General features: G+C 45.1%; 1 protein-coding gene across 1 annotated transcript in view; it reads left to right on the forward strand.

Moving 5' to 3' along the window:
• Positions 1-21447, forward strand: part of KCNJ6 (potassium inwardly rectifying channel subfamily J member 6) — a 260779-nt gene that overhangs the window by 73444 nt on the left and 165888 nt on the right. Inside the window, exon 2 of the mRNA XM_025987873.2 lies at positions 5124-5175. Within this exon, the coding sequence (XP_025843658.1) occupies positions 5151-5175 (25 nt within the window). The 5' untranslated portion in view covers positions 5124-5150. The remainder of the gene's footprint in view (positions 1-5123; positions 5176-21447) is intronic.

Here is a 21447-nt window from a genome sequence, read left to right on the forward strand (position 1 = left end):
TGTCTGTGGATATGTTTTGCTCAAACATGTCATCATTATTCCTGAAAACTTTAAATGTTACTGTTATTCCATTAAATGTATGACCACACAATTGTAAGTGGAGTGACTCCTAGAGCAAAAGATTTCAGCTCTTCTAAGAAGAACCTTGTATTGTGGTGGAGGATTCTGGAAATAGGGACATGAGGTGCATGGCCATGAGCCGCTGACATGATGAGTCGTCCCTGGGGGGAAGACAGCCTTGAGACTTCTTAGCTTTAGGGAAAATTGCTCTGTTATTTTTGGTACACATGCCAGAACTCACTATTCAACCTCAAATAGCAAGAACAGGCTACAAGCCTTGGTCCTCACATGGTAGCCAAAGGTAATACTGATTACACACACACAGTTACACACAGGGACATAACCCTTGAGTGTACTAACATACATTTCCTCACTTGTTCCTCACACCAGGCCTGTGAATGAGGAAACACAGACAGACAGTAGGAATCCCACTTTACAGATGAGCAAACTGGAGCTCCCAGAGGGTCACAGTAACTGGCTAAGAAACGTCAAAGCCAAGCAAGCACCTTTCTAGACCTTTCCTGGACTCCCTGTCCTCTCACTTAAGTGCCTGTACTTCTCACTTTCTTGCTCTGTCTCAGAGTAGTAAGAACATGTAAGCAGGACATACACAGTAAATAAGAACAATAAGTTTTCAGGACCAAGTAAGCTCTTTGCTTCAGAATAGTAAGGTTCCCATATTCCTGGTTTTCTTTTACATTTTACATAATAATGATTATCTCAAATATCAAAACTCTTTGCCTCCCAGAGGAAAGATATTTCTTAAGGAAAATTCTTGAAGTCAACACATCTGGGTTTTTTTCCCATCTTAATATATCACCAGTACATATAAGCATTTACAGACATCCTCTTCACATAACTAACTAATCCTGGGGGCACCTTAGCATAAAGCAAACCAGGTCAGAAAGAGAAAGTCCAGAAACCTAACCACAAAAGTAAGATGACTTGCTTAGGACCACAGGGCTTTTCAGTAGCAGAGACTTCTGGTCTACCATGTGCCACCCTACCTCCCAGCGTAATGGTGGCATGGGTGGGAGCCCCCAGATGAGGCTATTGGCTATTGGGAGTCAGGACTTGACTTTTTCAAAGGTCTTGGAATCTCCTACCCCCATAACAAATGATGTGATGTGACATAAGGATGCATTTGATCATCAACATGTGTAGATGTAAAACTTGGAAGACATGGTCAGAAGAGTAGGGGAAACTGCAAATGTTGCCTTATATCCAGTGGAGTTCTTAGGGATAAATTTGGGAGCACAAGGAGGAAATGGAAATTAGAGTATCCAGGCAGAGGGAACAGTGATTGCCACAGAAGGAAGGTAGCTGTAACTAGACTGTAAGTGTAGAAGATGGAACCATCCAGCCATGTGGCCCCACCTAAAAGACAAGGATTGCATACTTACTTGCTAGACTGTAACTGAAAGATTGAGGTTCCTCCAGGAACCTGGAGGTGCCTGGGTCAGGTCTACATTTTAGGTAGATCCCCAGGGCTGTTTCAGAATAAACCCTCAGTGTTGCAGATGTGACCAGAGGCAGGTGGAAGCAACATTAACAGTCCCTTTAGAAACACCAGATAAGGGAGTAAGATTTAAGATATGTGAAATATTGGGGGTGGGGAAGAAAGAGAGGGAGGCATGTTCTCAGACTTCTGGCATAGGTATGATGTGGGTGGTGATCCTATAAACTGAAGACAGAGAATGAAGAAAGAAGCCTGGGTATGAAGGTGGTGGAAGTCTGTGAGGGACACAGTAGCTTTGAGCCTGTTGGTTTGGAGCATCCAATGAACATCTGGGTGGGGCCCCAGTACACAACAGAAGTTCAATGGAGAGGTCAGAGCTGGATATATAAGTTAGGAGGTCATCAGCCATTTGTAGAAATCAGGGATGTTGTTGGGGAATACAGAGGAGGCAAATCTGAGAAGGACCGACATGACAGGATTGCTATGTGAGGAATCTTGTCTTGATATACCCGTAAGGTGGTGGTCTTGAAGATTTCCAGGGGAATGGAGGTTGACAGGGGGAAGAGCCCACCATGGTGGAAATTCCTCTGGGCAGGGGTTTCAATTTCCTTGACTGGATCACCATAGGGTCGGACTTGACAATCTCTGAAAGAATCTCTTCCAGGTTTAATATGTTGTAATTCTAAACCTCTCTCCAGTACTGTAAATCTGATAACAGCAAAATTTACTTTGGAGGAAAAATTTTAGCTTTAGAAAAGGAAGAGGATTTGCCCAGGATCAAGAGTGGCATGTCAATCCCTTATTAGGTATACGTGCCTTGTGGTTGCAACCCTCAGCTCTCTGATAATGAGGGAAGGACAGAAGGAGTTTGAAGACATCCCATAGAATGACTGAACTACTTACACAAAAACAGATGCCGTGATTTCTACCATAAGTTATGATATAGATGAGTCAAACTGAGAGAGCTAAATTTAGCGTTTTTAAGGACCCCTCCCCCATTGGTGCCAGAAGTTCCCATTTAACTACAGAGAAGAGAAAAATGCTGATACAGGCAGTATTTGATTTCTCCAGGACTAGGATATTCAACACATCTGAATAAAAATAGTTGCAAGGTCCACCCACCAGCAGGGCTTGGGTACAAAAGGTGGCAGGGTCCTTGGGTCATAAGAGTGAAGTGGTGACACACACAGGAAGAGGGACAAAACTGACAAGGCCTCATTAGAATATAACGCCTGGAATCTGGATACCTGTGCTCTGGGGACCTTCACCACTGGGGCCATCATAGGAGGGCCAAGCTGAAGCGATCAGTGACCCAGGGTGAGCACCTATAAGCACAGAGCCAGAGGATGAAGGAGAAGCAGGTCATATACCAGAATACAAGTAGAGTCCACATAGCCAGAAAGGCCAAAACAGCAGTAGAGTTAGGCTAAGGGGTGAAGTGGAGAGTCAACACGGAGCAAGCAGAGACAGAACAAAGTTCCTACGGGTCAAGGAAAAATGTCACTGAGTTCTCATCATAGAGTCGCTTCTATGCACAAATTGTCAGGAACCATTAGAATGGGCTCATTTTGAAGCGGTCTCTGTGCCCATTTCTGTAAACCTGTGTTGTCGTGACAAGTTTCTCTTTGCCTGTCTTAGTTCTCTGCTACATGGCCCTCTTAGCCTCTCCATAGCCATCTCAATAGAAACCATATGGCAGGCTCAATATGATGGGTTAGATGCCATTGCGTGTAGGATGGTAGATTGTGGTTCCTTAGGTCCTTCTGTTGGCAAGGGCAATTTTCAAAGTAAGAGGCGGAACACTAATTTCATTGCTATGAATATAGGGCCTATAAAAATCCAGTGTACTTGGGATATACAAAGTTGTTGTTGACACAAAGCAAACTCTTCCAGTTTGAGAATAGTGACACCAGGAGGATGAATAATCATTTTGTTAGATGTGCTCCAACACCCAAGCCGTGACACATTAACTCAAGTGCTAGCCAAGCAGCTGTGACTTGCTCACACGATAACATGGCCATGGGGAAAAACAAATGCCACCGTTGTCTTCTAAGAACTGAAATATTGATGGCAGAAGAGCTGGAGCACGATCACAGGAGACCAAGTCAATGACGTGCTGATGACATGTGAAGGAATGCTATGGTTGTTCATAAACAAAAGGTCAGAGAAGGAATAATGACAGTATAAGAGAACAAGAAACTATTTCTTGCCTATCAGTTTGGCCAAGAATGAGGGTGGAATAATTGTGCCACTGGCAAGTTGGCAAGAATGTAAGGAAATGAACACTTTTATACACTGTCAGATCCAAACTTTGGGAGGGACAATTGAGTAATATGTGTCAAAAATCCTTAATATTCACACTTTGAGATCAATCTTAACCCGAAGATTTGTCCTCAGGTCAAGTGCACCAACATATGATGAGTTCAAGGGTGCTTATCAAAGATTTTATAAAATAGTGGAAAATTGTAAGTGAATTAAATGGAATCTGGCTGAAGAAATTATGGTGTATTCACCCATGATGAATGCTATGCAGTCATTTAAAAATGATGGTGTAGTCTACCTTTATTGACATAAAAAGATGTGTGATACGATGTTAAGTGAAGAAAGTAGCTCATAACATTGCACATATAATATAGATATTTATATTTCTAAAAAAGGAATTATATTTCCATATATGTATGTATTCACAGGTACAAAAATGGGAATGAATAGGCATTCACCAAAATCTAACTGGTTTCCTCTGGGGGGCTTTGGGGGACAACTATATTTTCTGATTTATAATTTTTCAGTACTTTTGGAGCTTTTAAATAACAAGCATGTATTAGTTTCATAGTCAGAAAAAGAAAAAGGTTGCAAAACAGTAAAATAATAGTGGCCAACGTTTCAGTTACTGTACGTGCTAAGAACCCAAGGAAATTGAAGAAATATGAAGAAACTGAAGAGAACTTTTCAGTAGAGATGACCATTATTTTTAATAGCCCCAAAGTAATTTTTTAATTAGGACAGATCCAATTTATGTAGGTATCATTCTGGCTCTCAAACTCAGTGGGTAATAACCTATATCCCAGTTGAAACAAAATGTTTTCTGCCCAAAATAGATAAGGTTGTAAACCCATCAAAAGTGATAACTTTCAAAAGACCCCAGGAATTCCAGAAAGTAAGACAAAGGAAAATGTATAAAAATCGACTTAGCTTTTAGGAAAAAAAGAAATCAAATGACGACAAAAATACCACCTACAAAAATATCAAAAAAGCTTCAACAGGAGAAAATAGAAAGCGAAGATTGGCATATGGATGTCAAAAACCCAGTGTCAGAGAGGTTTTGAAAATTGGTCGTGCGTCACCAATTATATATATCCAAGATCAGTGTGACAGAAACTCCCTTCCAAGAGCAATGGCAAGTTTTTTTTTTTTTAATGCCCTAAAAATCTCTTTTCAGTGACTGATCATGTAGCCGTAATATGAGATTTTTAAAATCAGTTCATCACTGGTGACCAGATTCTAATGTAGGAAAAAGGAAGAAATAGAGCTACATCAGACCCTCTGTGTTAATTCCCATCTCAGGTGTGTCTTATACATAAATGTCTTTTCTTCTCATCTCCAGAAAAAGCATAAAGAAGAAAGTGCAGCGATGGCCAGGTTAACGGAATCCATGAGTGAGTAACTTGGAATTTATTCCTTTTTTTTTAACTCGAAATTTATTCTGTATTTTTGGTTTTAAGTGGAAAACCACAAAATCATGCAAAACCCCCCTTTCTTCGTGATTATCTGCCTCTCTCATCCATCCTTGTGATCACCAAGGTCTATCTAGTTCACGTGTGTTGTGTTGATGTTACAATATGCATTACTGGAAATTTGTCTTGGGTGGGATTGAACTCTGTGCTGAAATTTTTACTCAAAGTATGGGGTTTTATTTGTAGGTCTGTATTGAGGATTGGGACCCAGAGTAATTCCAATCTGACTTTTAGGAGGTTTAGTCAAAGTCGGCTCAAGTTTTATGGGCAGATATTCCATAGGCTGGATAATCCAAAGAGAAGAAAGAATGGCTTGTCATCGTTCAATCTTTGAGGTGTACTTGAATATTTTAAGATACGACAATTTAAAAATGGAGTGTTTGATGTGGAAGTAGCTGGTAATGATTCAGGTTTGGAATAGATCAGTGGTATAATGCTCTAAGCTCTTAAGTTAAATAAATAGGATATACAAAGCATTTTTAAGAGGAAAGAAGAATTAATTATAATAAATCCTCCTGCAAAATGAGAAATGTAGTTTTATACATTGAAGTTTGAATATTAAAGACCATACGGATGTGAAATAGGCAATGCAGGCTTTTTCCTTCCTCCCTTTGGAAATATACATTTTCCTGGTGATAGAACTCATATCTAAAGTTACAAGGGAAATTTGTAGATACTTCTCTGTTATCATTCAGGCCATGAACACCTTATTAAGTTTGACCTGCATAATTAACCACTAATCTTGCCCACATTTAACTGGGCCCTTACTTCCTCCTCTTGCTATCCCTCAAATCATGAGACTATTAAAATAGAAGTGTTTTGTAGCATAGTCGATGAATCCCACGTTCCCCAAAGGTCTGCCCTCCCCCAAGAAAAAAAAAAATGTTAAGAAGATCTTTACATTGCATTTTTTAAATCCCTGACCCAAAACCCCTGCATAGTTTCATTTATCTTGAGCATTAATTTCATCATGTAAATGGTGACTTCAGGGGACTGCGCAACCGCCCCATAGCACTTACAAGCCTCACTTCCACTCATTTCTGTATCTTCCCCACCCTGAAACTGAAACATTTCAAAGCATTTGCCACTTGGTTTGAAGACCCCCAAACTGGTTCTCTGGAAGGGAAAGGATCTTTTTTTTTTAAGGGAAAGGATCTTAAGTCATGGAATGCACGCTTTTCTCAGACCTAGAGGGAAATAGTGAGGGGACCAGTACCATCGCAAAACTGACAAACCTGTGTTGTCAAAATATGCAGTGGGCCCATGGACAACACCCACTTACTCATAATCCACAGCACATTCACAGATCTAGTTCAAATCTCTAAATCCAAAGTCACCAGAACAAAAGACCCACAGATATTCTCTGAATGCTAGAAGGATTGATGACCCAGAACCCAGCATCATGGCCAATGAATAGTCTTGAGTGTGGGGGCAAATTCAGCTGGATGGTGTTGCATGTGAGTTGGGATGCTAGCAGTTTTTACGAGGTCCATGTTAGAAATTGATATTCGAATTCAGTGAAATTTTTTTAACTCTTCTAACTGAATTTTAAAACAGCAAGGGCAGTATGAAAGTCAATATTTTTGGCATGCTCAATATTTCTGATAAAGTTGTTTTAATTTTTCTAGTTCTATGGGATCCGGGGTATTTAAATAAGGACACCTCCCCACACACTGGACTACTGATTTGTTGGGTTTTCGTTTCAGGTTTAGCCCTACAATAATTTTAATGACTTTGACCTATGAGTCTATTGACTTAAGAGAATTCTGTCAAAATTGAATTCCAAACCCCTGTGTATATGAAAGGGTGCAGCCATTCTTCTAATGTACTTTGTCTTTATGAAAAGTTTACGTAAGTATGTTCAATGCACAAGGAAATTTAAAGAGCGAAAACAGATCTCGGAATCATATCCAACATTCCCATTTACCGATCCTTACAATGATAAGGAAACACTAATCTAAAAAATACATAATTCTTGCAGGCACTTGCTATGAAAGTTAATCATGCAATACCACCAATAAACATTTCATCAAAACTAAACTCCTGAATAATGTTACAAACGACTATACATTGATTCTACATAGGAAATCTATAAGGACATAAATACATAATTATGTAGGGAGATTCTATCAGTAAGCTAAGCAAAGAATTAGCATACAATTACTACACAATAAGTTTGATGGGAACATCAAATCCATGGCCACTGGGTAAAAGGGACATAAACAGAACCACAAATGCCCAGGACACAATGCACTGAATGGTTTTCCAGAGTCAGTAAACACTTTGCTTGTTAAACTGCCAAGCAAAAGCCATCTGGTTACTAGAACATATCTGTGTTTAACCAGAATCAGATGGTGATTCTTCTCCTATCACCATAAGGGTCCAAATGGGATCAGTAGATATGCAAGTATGCAAGAACCATAATGGAGATGGGGTATCTTCTTCATCTTCTAGACCAGGGATAGGGAGTATTTTTTTTCTGAGTGCCATTAATCACCACCTCAAAGAAGATCTTTTAGTCTCCCAATGTTTTAAAAGGGCAAGCAGAAGACACAAAAATGTTAGCAGGTTTTTAAAAGTGTGATGAAAAGAAACTTTATTCAATCGAAGCAAGATAACCCCTCAAAATATTTTTATGCCACATCATGGAAATGAGGAAGGGGTATAGAAAGGAAGAAAAAAACAAAAAGGAAGAAAACCAGATGTGAAGGAAGAGGTAAACAGCAAAGGTACACATGAGAAAAACATATAAGGAAAAAAATATATGTGTGAAAAGACCCAGAGAAGTTGCTGTTAAGGAGGAAAGACACAAAGTCACAAGATGGTAAGTAGGCAGAAAGGAGAGGTATTAACAGAGAGCGGCTCAAGAGACTCTAAAATTAGTAAATTCCACACTTGCATCAACCAGTGGTGGACTTTCAACCTTTCAAAGGCTATTGATTTTTTACCACTGCCCGTTGACATTTTAATTTCTGTCTGCATCTTGGAAATGGATATATTCCTACTTACACAACCGGAAGCCCAGTTCCAAATGGCTCAAACAAAACCCACACTGGAAGAAACTACCCTGAGCTTACCTTCGGTTACTAGCACTTTACTACCCAGCCACTAACCGAAATCAAGCTGAGAGACTAACCAGTGGAGATTGCCAGCCTTGTCCATAAATCGGCATATGGTGACCCAAACAAGAAAACCACATCCTACATGGTGCTGTCACTCGAGGAGACATTGGGGAGGGCAGGGTCTGTCCTGGCCACTGGGATCTAAGTCAGACAGTGACAGATTGGAGATGTCCAAAGGCATGCAAATGGCTTGGGGCCTCTGGAATCATGGTCTGTATGAGGCTGTGCTTCCATAGATTTCTGTAGATAATTCACTTCACGGTCAATGCCTGCCTGCTGATGTACCATCTCCACACCTCGAGCTGCAGGGAACTTGTCAAATACAGCATGGGGAGTCTCAGCACCTGGGCCCACGAATAATGTGGATTAGAACTAAATATCTGTCTTGTGCATGGTGATGGGGTTGTAAGGATGGAACAGGTAGGGATCGTACCCCTAAACCAACTCACACTCCTGCTCCTGTCCTTACAACTGGCCCTGACACCTTCTGCAGGTTGCAGGGCGCCTTCCCAGGGTCCCCCATCCGGCACTTTGGTGGCATCCCACTCCCCCTTCCTTCCTGAAAGCAGCAGCACGTCATCACTGCAGTGGCAAATGGTGCCCGAGGCCGGCTGTGGCTCACTCCAAATGCTGGCATGGGCTGACTTCCTCGGCTTTCTGTTGCCACCTGCCCGGCCTCTCTGGGGCGCACATGCCCTATGCATTTGCTCTGCCAGCCACAGGATCCCTTCCAGTCTTCCCCAAGAGCACCCGCCCTCCCTGCCCCGTTGTCTCTGTGGTTGTCACAGCCATCACACACCTGCATAGCAAAGAGAAGAGCTGCTCATTGTCATTCTCGGGTACCCAGCCAACTGCCAGCTGTGCCCTGAGTAGCTCCAGGGCGGTCCCTTCCCAGCGCTGGGCAGAGACAAGTGGGCTGTGGTTCCTCCCACTGCCCATAACCAGAGCCAGGGGCGTGTTTTGTAGGGGCTTAAAGGTCTTGGCTGTCTGCATTAAGGCAGAGGGAATTCCTCCTATGATGAAAGAAACAGCTCAAATTTAGGCCAGATTTGAAATTGTTTAGTATCAAAAGAAATGAAGAGTGAGAACCAGCTACAATCACTCCTCATTTAATTAGCTCCATTCAAATGCAGTGTTTTTTTAATCACTTAGTCCCTCCTTATGGAGATGTTATCATAACCCTGGCAATTGTGTGAAGGCGTGGAAAAGACCAGAAAACAAGGACCCTGCCTGCACCGTGTGCAGCGTTTTGGGGAGGCAAGAGACTCATAGCTGCGTGCAAAACAGCACACCCTGGCAGAGGCTGCCGGGTAAGCGCTGCAGCTTGGAGGCAGATGCCCAGCACGGTTCTCCTTCCACAGCCTTCCAACGTGCGCATGCATCATAAAGGCACCCGGAGGGTGTGCAGGTGCCACCAGGCAGCCAGTGGGAACGTGAGTGTCAGGACCCAGCACAGAAGGACAGAGGTATGGGGATGTGGCCAGTGCAGGGCAAGAGCAAAGTGTCCATGTGGCCTGAGCCCAGAGCCGGGCCAGCGAGGTAGCAGATGGCGGGGCACGTGGGCCAGAGTCACATCGTGAACTAGTGCACAGCTTGGCTTTCTCCTACGGGGGAGGGGCAGCACTTAAGATTTTTAAGCAGATCTCGCCTTTTAGAACGATTGCCAAAGGCCTCGTGGCAAGCACTTCTGGTCTGGGCAGAGGCAGACAGAGGCAGCCGGGAGCTGGTGCGGCGGACGAGGCCGGACCACAAATGTGCGAAAGAGGCAGTGATCGGATGTGCCATGTGCTGAAGAAGAGAAGGAGGGATGTGGGGATGCGGCCCAGGCTTTGAGCTTTGGAGAGGGAACTGGTGGAAGCTTCCAGAAGCCCCTGGCACTGGAAATGCCAGCAGGAGGAGTGATTTGAGGCATTGATGCGATGGGTACAAAGTTGACGGTACTGAGTTGAGGAAGTGCACCACGGTAGGGCACAGGCTTCTGTGGCTGGGGTCCTCTTTGGCACGCGGTCAGCATGGCTGCAGGAAAAGTGTCTCCTGCTCTCAGGGGTACAAATAGGGCAGCCATGAAAGTATCAGGAGAGGCCAGGTCACACCATGCTTACAATAAAACATTTCTGCCACTGAACACACACACCCATGCACACATGTACACACACCCATATGTGCTCACATCCATATCAATTTCCCCTTCACGCCACGTGTCCACACTGGTCGGCCGTGCACTGGGCACTTCAGTATCACCCGGAGGTTCCATCTCCACCTGAGTTTTCATGTTCACTGCCATGAGAGGAGAAGAACGTGACATATCAACACTGTATCTTATAATTCCACCCAGAAGTGACACGTCACCTCTGCTCTCATTGCATTAGCCACAAGCCAACGCCACACCTAACTTCCAAGGTGGAAGGGGTGCTTGGAAGGAGGTGGAAGGCCAGCTCTAACCAAAGACAGAGAGGTTGAATGAACTGTATTCTGGAAATGCTGAGAAACCAGACTGAGGCACAGAGAGAGAGAAGTCACTTCTGAGCAGTGGCAGGGGACCAGCATCACCCCTAGGTCAGGGGGATGGAAGGAGGTGGCATCTTGGAGCGACATAGGAGATGTGATCGCTGCCAGAGATTCCTCCTGAGGCCTAGAAGAGAAACAGAAATATCTTGAAGAAATACCTCAGAAAAGGAAACGCAGATGGAAGCGACCAAGACTAAGAGAATTCTGAAAAGCAGGTATCGGAATTCTTGAGAGTCTCTGTCCCTCAGTCCCAAGGTTCCAATGAGAAGGAGAATGGAAGCGTAACCCCCTTTTGGGTTCAGCCCATGGGGCCTGCCCTGCTTGCTGGGATGCTGTAAGCCGCTTAGCCTGTGGGGAAGTGTCCACTCACCCTCTCAGACGTGCAGTTGCCAATGCCCCAGGCCAGGCCCTCTTGGGCAGGGTGTAGGATTTTAGCACAAACTACCACACTTCTGCAGCCCCCTCCACAGTGGGAAAGGACCAGAGTTGCAGGTCCAAGCACACATGGCACACAGACTCTGGCCTCCGTTCATGGCTGGTCCAGACCCAGCAGCTAGACTGGGAGTCAGGGGTCAAGGAGGACCCTTCAGGCAGGGCAGAGCTATGCTTCGTATGAAGTCACTAGGGCACTAAATGACACGCTGTCCTCGGAGACGAAAGCTCCACCTGGCTCACTAGAGCGTGCTTTGTAAAACATGCCTTCTCCTTTCCAATAAAACTTAGACACTTTGAATATTGAGACCTGTCCCCCAGGCTCACACTCACACGGGAAGGCACAGCATCATCTCACAAGTGACCACCTTCAAGCCCAGCTCATGGCTCCGGACTGCTCTCTCGGCCCTGCCGTGACACGGTCTGTATCACACTTCCTTCCTCCATTCTCTAAATGAGCTCTGTGGTGAGGCCGGTTAGGCGGGCAGGGCTGCTGTCATCCGAGGGCAAGGGGTCCGTCCACTAGGGAAGCCCCCCCAGGGCTCTGCCTGCATCAGCTCTTGCGGGCCGTGTGCCTTTGACCTGGCCTGGCTGCATTGCCCTTTCCCCTCCTCTCCTCTGCCCTCCTCCTTGACAGGGGGTGTGTGACATGGTCCCCACCTAGCTTCCCCCCCCAACTCTCCTCCGGTGACTCCCCACCTCCCTTGCTTGCATCGCCCGGCCTCCCATGTGGAGGGGCCGCCAGCCTGAGCCCCTCCTGCAGGTGCGCGGATGCTCAGGAGCTCCGGGCCGGGGCCAGGCCAGCCTGACAGAGGTGGCCCTTGCCTCTGAAAGCAGCTCGGCCACGTGCTTCTGGGCATCAGTTCTGGAAGCCCAGCCTAGAGGCCAGTTCTCTGGTTCTCCCTTAGGCCTGAGAGCAAGATCGTACCCCTAAACCAACTCACACTCCTGCTCACACTCGCCAGGCTGGTGTTGTCTCCTCAACTAGTAACTCGGACTAACGTATTCTCTCCTGGATGACCTGTAGCACACTGGGGGGTGGGGGGGCATAAGGGTGGACATCAAGGGGGGCCAGTCACTGGGGCAGCAGCAAGTAGATCTGTGCAGAAGTTCAGACTGCACGTTTGGTCTCCAGGCTATACGTCCCTTCAGTCCCATCACTCGGCAGAAAAACTTCCTTTGATCCAAAGCAGAAGACAGTCCGGCGCTTCCCGGCCTGTGTGCCTCTGAAAAGCTGCTGTTTTGTTTTTTTTTTTTTCCACGACGAGGCACATGCTTGTCCTTACTGGAAAGCATCTTTCAAATTCAAGGATAATTGCTCTCTCGTTGAGATCAGGGGGCGTGTTCAGTCAAGCAGAGCTCCTAAGCTTTGAGGCCCAAGGGCCCGTGATGGACTCTAATCCTCGATCCACGGAGTGGCCTGAGCCTTGTCTGCATAGGGGTGGGCTCCTCATCATCCCGCCTGGTCACCCCACCTCACCCTCCCTGCCCCTCAAGGTGGGACTTCTTCCTCCCGTGGGCTCCATCTGCCGCTCACTGGGAGCCTCCCCCAACCATCGGCTCCTCCCTCGCCATCCCCAGAACAGCCTGTAATTTAAAGGATTTCACTGGTGGAAACACACAGCAATGTTCAAAATGGCAAAAGGAAATAAATTTCAGCATAGGAGGCCCAACATTTGTCATAAGTTATTACTGGTCCTGGTACCAGTGGAAATGAGACTAGACCTGTTTTCTCGGGCTTATTTCCATTCAAGATCTCAGAGGTCCCTTGGAGCCCCACCTGCGATGAATGGCAGATTTGGTCACTGAGACTCTTCTCTGACACCTGTGCCTTCTCTCTGGCACCAAGATCGAGGTCAGGGTTTCTCAACCTGGACACCGTTCATACTTGGGGCTGGGTAATTCTCTGTTGTGAAGTTCTGTGCATGGTAGGGTATCTAATAGCACCCTTACCTCAACTCACCCGATGCCACCAGCACCTTCCCCCGGTTGTGACAACCAGTGTCTTCAGACATTACCTGATTTGGCCTGGGGAGCAGAGTCACCCCCTGCTGAGACGCTGGGAATCACTGTTCTGGATAAAAGCAGGAGGAAGGTGAAGCAGAACCTAATCACTCATTCCTCTGCAGCAGTGGTGGGATTTGCTGGTTGATCGTAGACCGTCCCGAGGCTTCCATCTCCAATGTCAGGCCGCGCCATGGTTTCCCACCACTACTTGCTTAATGCAGTGGTGGTCAACTTGAACCACTCCTGGCGGCCACTGAGCATCTGCCTAGGCTGCCTGACTTTGGGGACAACCAAAGCCATTTGTATTTCTATTTTACTGATGACGCATTGAGTCTCAGAAAGATGGAGTGATTTTTCCACTAGTGTTCAAGAGGAGAGCTGGGAATACCACAGCTCTTGGGACTGGCAGAAACAGGAGGGTTTCTAGTAGGGAGGGGAGGAGACAGAGACCCGGGTTCTTCTGGAGGCTACCAGGAGTGTTCTTCTTTCCAAACATCAGTTTTTAGGACCTCTCCCTTTATTGTCTCAATAATAATTTTTCTTGCTCACTTTCCCTTTCCAACCCATTGGTGGTGGAAAGACCAGTTCTGGGGCAGCCACATCCTCTCCACTTTTCTGCACTGGTTTCTACTGGTCCCCATCTCAGGAGGCACCAATGCTATTGGCATGTCACTGGGAATAGCTTCCTCTCTTGTTTGGGATCAAAGGGACTTTGGTCTTCTCTCATTTCCCACTCCTTTTCCAGAAGGTAATCACACACAGGGCAGATGTTGAAGGCATGAATCATCATGGTACCAGCCTAGCTTGGCAACTTGGAGCCAGCTGCCCAAGCCTGGCTGCTATCACCATCCACTGGGGCCACAACCAACCAGAACTCTCTATCTCCATCACCTCCTCTGACCCACACATGCCCCGGCAACAGGCTGTGTTCCTCACGCTCCTTTGTTCAGCCACTGGAGTGCTCAGGTGATACCCCAGAGCTATGGAGGAGCCATGGCTCCCACTGAAGACCCAAGGGCAGAGCCACCTGTCCAAGCCAGGGACCCAGATCCCATAGGGAATGGGAAACACACCCACCCCCACTCGCCTTTGCTCCAGCCCAAAGTACAAAAGCAAACAAATACATTTTTAAACTCTCTTCCCTCACACTACCTCCCTCACCTCCCTGCCTCCCACCAAATGCCACCCCATCTCACTGTCCTTCTCCTCCCTCCTCCCACATGCTGCCACCTGGCTCTAAGAGCCTGCTCCAGCCTCCCACCACCTGCCACCAGCTCATGATCCTTCCCTCCCCCCTCCCACCACTCCCCGCTCCTCCCCCACCCCACATCAACTGCTCTGCTAACAACAGGTCTCATCAAGGAAGACAGAGGGGAAATGAGAAGATGTGTCCCGTGGGGTTGGATCACCCCAAGGCAGGCTGTGGGGGGTGAAAGTCGGGGTCTCAAGATTTTCTCTGCATTTTCAGTCTCTAGAGTAAAGGGTCCCCTACCCAGAGGTATGACCATGAGAAAGGCCAGAGGGTAAGGGATAGATGCCCAACTGGGCAAGGAGGTGTGGACAACCCAGAGGAGGAGAATATGAGCAAATGTGTGTGTTAAGTTTAGGAAGCCTGAGATAAGGCACTGAAGATGTGAGTGAGCAGATGGTAGGAGCAGTGGAGAATACTGAATTCTAAAGGCTCCAGCTCAAGAGCATAGCCCCAGGACTGGGGAGGGGACCCTGTCCATGCTGAGCACACAGCGTTTTCTCACATCCGGATCGATATGATCTCCTGGGCAGAGGAATTTGCTTTTTGCCTTGTGCAGCCCTCTTTGCCTCTTGATATTCCCAGTGAAGAGAACACGGGTTCCCTGTGCAGGGCTGTTACCGCTCCCACTCCCAGCCCTGCTCTCCCTCCTGGTGACAAGCTGGGACAGCCCGTGGGCTCACTGCTTCCCGTTACCTCCGCGATTTGTCTGGGGTGGGGGGAGGCAGGCAAGCACCTGGCTTCTGGCGCTGGGGAAAATTTAAATCAGGTGAGGTTCGGTGGCACCGAGTAGGAGAAAGCCACTTCCCAGGCTTCACCAAATCTTGGCTTCACCAAGAGGAAAGAGCTAAAAGGATCAGCAGTAAAAACACCACTGCCTACATTTCTCGTATGCCTTTCTGCTTTGATTTAATCTCCCTCACAAGATATTAAATTTCAGGCTCAAGGGCTTTAAAAGGAGGGGGCATCTTGATTTTAAATATTGACTCAGAGAATTGCTTTGCAGCCCAGAACTGCATTCATAAAGGTTTCTGCGCAATTAGCAAAGCATCCCTGAGATGCGTGGCGAGGCGAGTGGGGTCCTAGGGAGAGGCCTGTCCATCATTGCGACCCCCGGCACTGCTGAGTCCAGCCTCCTAGCTGTGAGCCCACTGGCAAATTACCCATTCTCCTCTGCAACTGAGCGTAGCAACCACCTGGCACTGTTTTGATAATATACATAAAATGATGTCTATGCATATATGACCTAATACGTATATTTACGTATATATTATGATATATAATATCTAAATAATTGCATCTGAATATGAATCCAATATGTAATAGGTACATTGAAAGTTTATAACTGTGTAGAATATGTATTCTTATACTGAACACTAACCTATAAAGTGTTTAGCATAGCAATTGTCCCACAACATGTACTATTATTATCACCACACCTCATTTAACTTACTCTTCTCTAGCTATTAGAAATATATTTGTGTTGATGATTTTCACCACCTTGTACTATATTCAAGTCTCAAAGATCCAAGGGTTACATATGACATGGCTGTATGGCTTTTTAAGTTAGCAGCGGGTACCAAAAACTTCTTGTTGACTGATTTGGGCTGCTTGAGGGTTTTAATACATGGTGTTTGTTACCTTTGGTACCTTTCTTCTGACAAGTTAATTCTGCACCTTACATGTCACCTTATGAGAGTCTCTTTACGGGCTTCATTGCTGTATATCAGTACTCTTTTCGACTCAATCTACGGACTCTTCCCTCCCAATATCACCTGGCACAGATGTGATTTTGATGATGTCTGCTCCCTGGACTCACACAACTCAGCTTACAAATTCAAGAGAAAAAAAATTCACTTGATTTTCTGAAGTCAAACCCAAGCCAAACATCACTCTGTCCTAGGTCACTAGGGATTTTTCTTACTAGATATTTATTTAATCCAGATGATGGCTCTAGTTCTCACCTAGGACTGTGTGTCCAATGAAATCAAAGAAAAGCACCCAATGATTTGTGTGCCCTGAGTGCGAAATAATCCCCTTCCCCAGATAATTTTCTCCTCCAAGTTGCTAAGCCCTCGCCTACAGGGACAGGCCTTTGCTCTTCTGGTTTCTAGCACACATTGTCAACAAGAATGCTCTCAGTAAGATAATGGATTGGAAGAAACAAGTCTGGATTTTTTTCCTCAAAATCCAAGATGCTAGTCTGGATTTTTTTTTTAATCCAGAATGCTCTTCTCTTGTGTATGTTCCAAATTCTCTTTCCTTGGCTTTAATGAAGGGAAAGGTGTCAGACACATCTCTAAGACTCTCCCATGGAATAGATTTTCTTACCATTCTCTACTGTCAGACTTATAAATATCACTCCGTGGCCACTGAGAAAGGAAGAAATAATTTCTTGGGTAAATCAAGAGTTGTAGTCCTCAAAATTACTTTGCATGATCCTTCCCTGAATCGTTTTTAAAAATAATATGAAATTTTAAATATAAACCAAGAGTGAGTCCATCACAAAAATTAACCAAGTAATAGCAAAGTGCTTACCAGTAGGCACCATGAGTGAGTGTGGGAGGGGAAGTAAGTTATAAAATAAGAACCATCCTCTCAAGACTGACCAAAAAGATGACACACTCCTTTGAACAACAAGACAAGAGCTCCTGTTTTTCATGAGAAAGTAGATGAGATAATCCCAAGTGAGTGGGGTACACCTGCAAACCCCACCTTTATTTTTTTTTTAAACCAAGACACAACATCAGATGAAGTTCAACTCACAACTGCACGCTTCTTGGAGGAACCTCAAGTGTATGTCGTGATTTGGAAAGACAAGATCATCCATAAGGATGACCTTGGATCTGCTGTCAAACAAAATAGTAAAAATTTTTACATTTCTATGCTTGATTGTTATTGATGCCAGAGTTTCTCAGCACAGAAGCTGAGATGTGAAAATGGGGAGACTCTTCCTTGGGGAGTTCAAGAAGACTTCAGAAAAGCTGAGCCTTGAAGAGTGATCAGGCTTTCCCAAGGGCAGAAGAAGGGGTCGCAGTGCTATAAGTTAGGGGGCAGTAGAAAGCACAGGGGGTGGACGTGGACATGATGGAGGCAAAAGAGCACAGGTGTGTATGAGGGAACAATGATCAGGATATATTGGCTAAAGCTGGACATTTTTAGTAGGGAGATAGTGAAAGTCTAAGAAAAATGGAGGGGGTCAGGGAGGCACTGAATGCCAGATAAGAAGTTTGCAAGTTATCTGACAGACCAACATTTTCTGAAGTGTATTCCTAGAGACGTTAGTCCCGTGGCATCCTCAGAATAAATTTTTAATAAGTAGAATTGAGGCAAGGTGCTGGTGAGGCAATTATTTCAGGAAGAACTTGCCCCTCCGCTTGAGATCTCCAATGCCTACTAGTATTAAAAAAGCTTCAAGAAGATGTCCTGCAGTAAGGAAATCTGCCTAACTTCTGCAGTAGGGTGAAAAGTGGGCCGCCACAAGAGATCCACATCCTAATACGTATATCTGTGAATGTTGCCTTGTATGGAGAAAAACTAGGGAGAAGTCTTGACATATGTAATTAATTTAAGATTCCTGACTTGCGTAAATTATCCTGCATTATCCAGATGGGCAGTCACATGTACCCTTCTGAGAGGAAGGCTGGCGGAGATTTGACCTCACACAGCAGAGCTGTAGTGTGAAGATAGAACAGAGAGGTTGGGAGGTGCTGGCTTTAAAGATTGGGGCGACGCAGCCACAAGCCAAGTAGCCCCTGGAGGCTGGGAGAGGCACGGAGGATCCTCCAGAGGGAGTATGACAATGCTGATACCTTGCTCTCAAGATATCCCAGCTCCAGAACTGTGGGAGAATAGATCTCTGTTGGTTTGTGCCACCCAGGTTTACCAGGTTTGGGTAAATTGTTATGGAAGCCCCAGGAAATGAACACAAGAGAGATGTTGAATGACTGTTTTGCTTCTGAATTATATTTGTCTAACAGCTGTGTCATCATAAAGATTATAAAGGTGTTAAATGTGGATTAAGAAAAGATTTGGCCAGCAGGAGATCCAGTAAATGTATCAATTGGGAATTTTGAATTTTCCTGATATTCTCTGACCCTCTAAGTTGACCAGAACCAAAATATGCACTATTTTGTACAAAAGCCCCTTGTTGATGTCAATTCCAATAAAATAATTTGCATTGTTATAGCAGACACAGCCTACACGTTCGTCAGAAATGGCTTGATCTGTGGCCCCCAGACAGAGCGGCCATCCCTCAATGAGCCTAAGACCAATAGAAGGTTTTATTATAAAAGAGAAACAAATCCATGGAGATTTAAAGTTCTTTGAGAAACCTCCCACTGGTCTTCGAGAGCCAGCTCTGACAAAGCTGTGGATTCCAGCATCTAAAGTAAAGAAAGGCATTTTCTTATGTCAGGCATCCTCTCAGCAAAAATATGCTTCTCAATACTGGGAAGGAAAATGCAATTAAGGAATTTCTTTGGAAAGATAAAAGCAATAGTCCTTTAGAGGCTACAGAGTAGAGGATTCTGTGGGTTTTCAGAAATGAGAGCGGCCAGGTTGTAGAGGCCCCAGAGCTGGTCCAGAGTTGCCCTTTGGCAAGTGGTGTCGGGTGCAGGGAACCAGGCACCTAGCTGTACCCTGCCTTCCTACCCACATCTTGACAAACTCTTCATTGTGAAGGAAGTCTAAGGGCCACTCCTCGACTCCCAGACCTTCCATAATGAGGGATTTGTCATCCTCCATGTGCATCTGGATTGTTCTCAAAAATGCCTCTCAGAGGGCAAATTCAGGGCAACTGGTCCACCCAGGAATAGTAGCTGCAGGATGTGTTAGTTCAAAAGATCTCATTTGAAATGCTGTGAGCAATGCACACTTTTAACAAACAGGTGTGACAGTTTCCTGTGTATCAATTCTCCCCTCAGTTTGAATCCTTGTATCCACTCAGATATGAGATCTTATCTCTGGTTGCTCCTGTCTTAGCCTTGCCTAAAGGAAGGGAAAAGAAATGTTGGGAAATATCAGGAAGGGAGACAGAACATAAAGACTCCTAACTCTGGGAAACGAACTAGGGGTGGTGGATGGGGAGGAGGGCGGGGGTAGGGGTGAATGGGTGACGGGCACTGAGGGGGGCACTTGACGGGATGAGCACTGGGTGTTATTCTGTATGTTGGTAAATTGAACACCAATAAAAATTAATTTAAAAAAAATAAAATAAAATGATAATGGCTGTTTGACGATAAAACCAATCCAGTATGATAACAGTAAACCTCTGTCATTCAGCAGTCCCTGTGTATTTGCTGTGTGTCTGCCCTTTTGCTGGATGAAATGGCTGATACAGACTCCATGGAATAGAATTTACTAGTTGATTAATAACCAAATCCAGTTGACTAGAATCCTCCCATACAATACATTTGAGAAAAATAAGAAAATGACAAAGAAAAAAAGTAACCAGCACGTACCCCTACCAGTATGGACATAAATATTTGTAAAGCGAACAACTGAAAACAGAGTTTATTTACAAATAATAAAATAATTACCCAACTAACCGAGGTGGTAGTGGTACAACATTATGAATATATTAAATGCCTCTGCACTATTCACTTTCAAATGGTTAGTTTTCTGTTATATAACTTTCACCTCAATTTTGAAACAATTCGTTATTTTCCATATTGTGTCCCAATGTACTGGGAACAAAATAAATCTAGCCATGTCTTCTCAAACCCATGCAGCAGAAAGATCCATAGGTCAATAAATCACTGTGTGAGAGAATCCTCTAGGCTACCAAACCAGTTGATAAAACGAAAGCACTTCCAGAAAAATCCATGTCAGTTTATGACCTTCTAAGTTAGAATATCCATTTCTGAGTCTGGACTGCTTGAAGCCTTTCCCATAAATATGGAGCCCTCAAAATGCAAAGATTATACCCTTCAATTCCCTAGGGACCATAGCTCTTCCCATAAGAGAAAAATGTCATGAAATTGATGAAGACACCGAGGTAAATAAACCACTGGTTAATTTATTGTTGAGGTTGAGGTTAGAGGTGCAGGGGAGCCAGGATGGACTGAAAAAGCAAGCCTGAACCAGAAGCCTCCAAATTCCTGTGTTGAGGGAAAAAAATTTTTTACCTTAAAGTCCAAGTTGAGAAAAGTGGAGTCAAAGAATAAAAAAGAGTCAAAACTGCAGCTCTGAAGGTGGGCAGAACTCATGTGTCATGGTATTTTGATGTGTTTTGGCAGGAATCAAGGCAAATCCTCAGGTAAAGGATTAGGTACTTAACAACAATGCTAGGGGGAAAGTGACAAACTTGTCAATGACAGCACAAAGCAGCATGTGCTTGACGTCAGGAGTGGCTTGTCCTGTCAGTTATGCCTGGCTGTGGTCTTTGTCCCTGGGTCCTGGCCCAGAGCTTCAGAAGCACCTCGGAGTTCCCTGAGTAATGAATATCTTTGCTCTGCTAATGAGGTGACTCCTGATGGACCCCTGGTAGGTTCAGGATGGGGGCTGGTCACCTGAAATACCAAGCCTGACCTGCGTGGGGAGAGGAGGCCAGAGATTGAATTCAGTCATGTAGTCAATGATTTAATAAGCTCAGGGGGGCTTTCTGGTGGATGAAACCCTGGATATCCCAGCAGGGTGATGCCCTGACTCCCCGAAACTCAGGACTCCCAGACCCCACCTATGAGTATCCTTTATAATAAAACTGAAATAGCAAGTATAGTGCTTTTTTGAGGTCTATGAATCATTCCAGCAAATTATCAAACCTAGAAGGGTCATGAGAACCCCAGAATTTATAGCTAGTAATGTGGTCAGAAATATAGGTCTAAAGTGCAGGTAGTCTGGGGGACACCCGCCCCCAAAAAAAGTATGGCTAGC

The sequence above is a fragment of the Vulpes vulpes genome, chromosome 15 (genome assembly GCF_048418805.1).
Source record: "Vulpes vulpes isolate BD-2025 chromosome 15, VulVul3, whole genome shotgun sequence".
Classification (NCBI taxonomy): Eukaryota; Metazoa; Chordata; class Mammalia; order Carnivora; family Canidae; genus Vulpes; species Vulpes vulpes.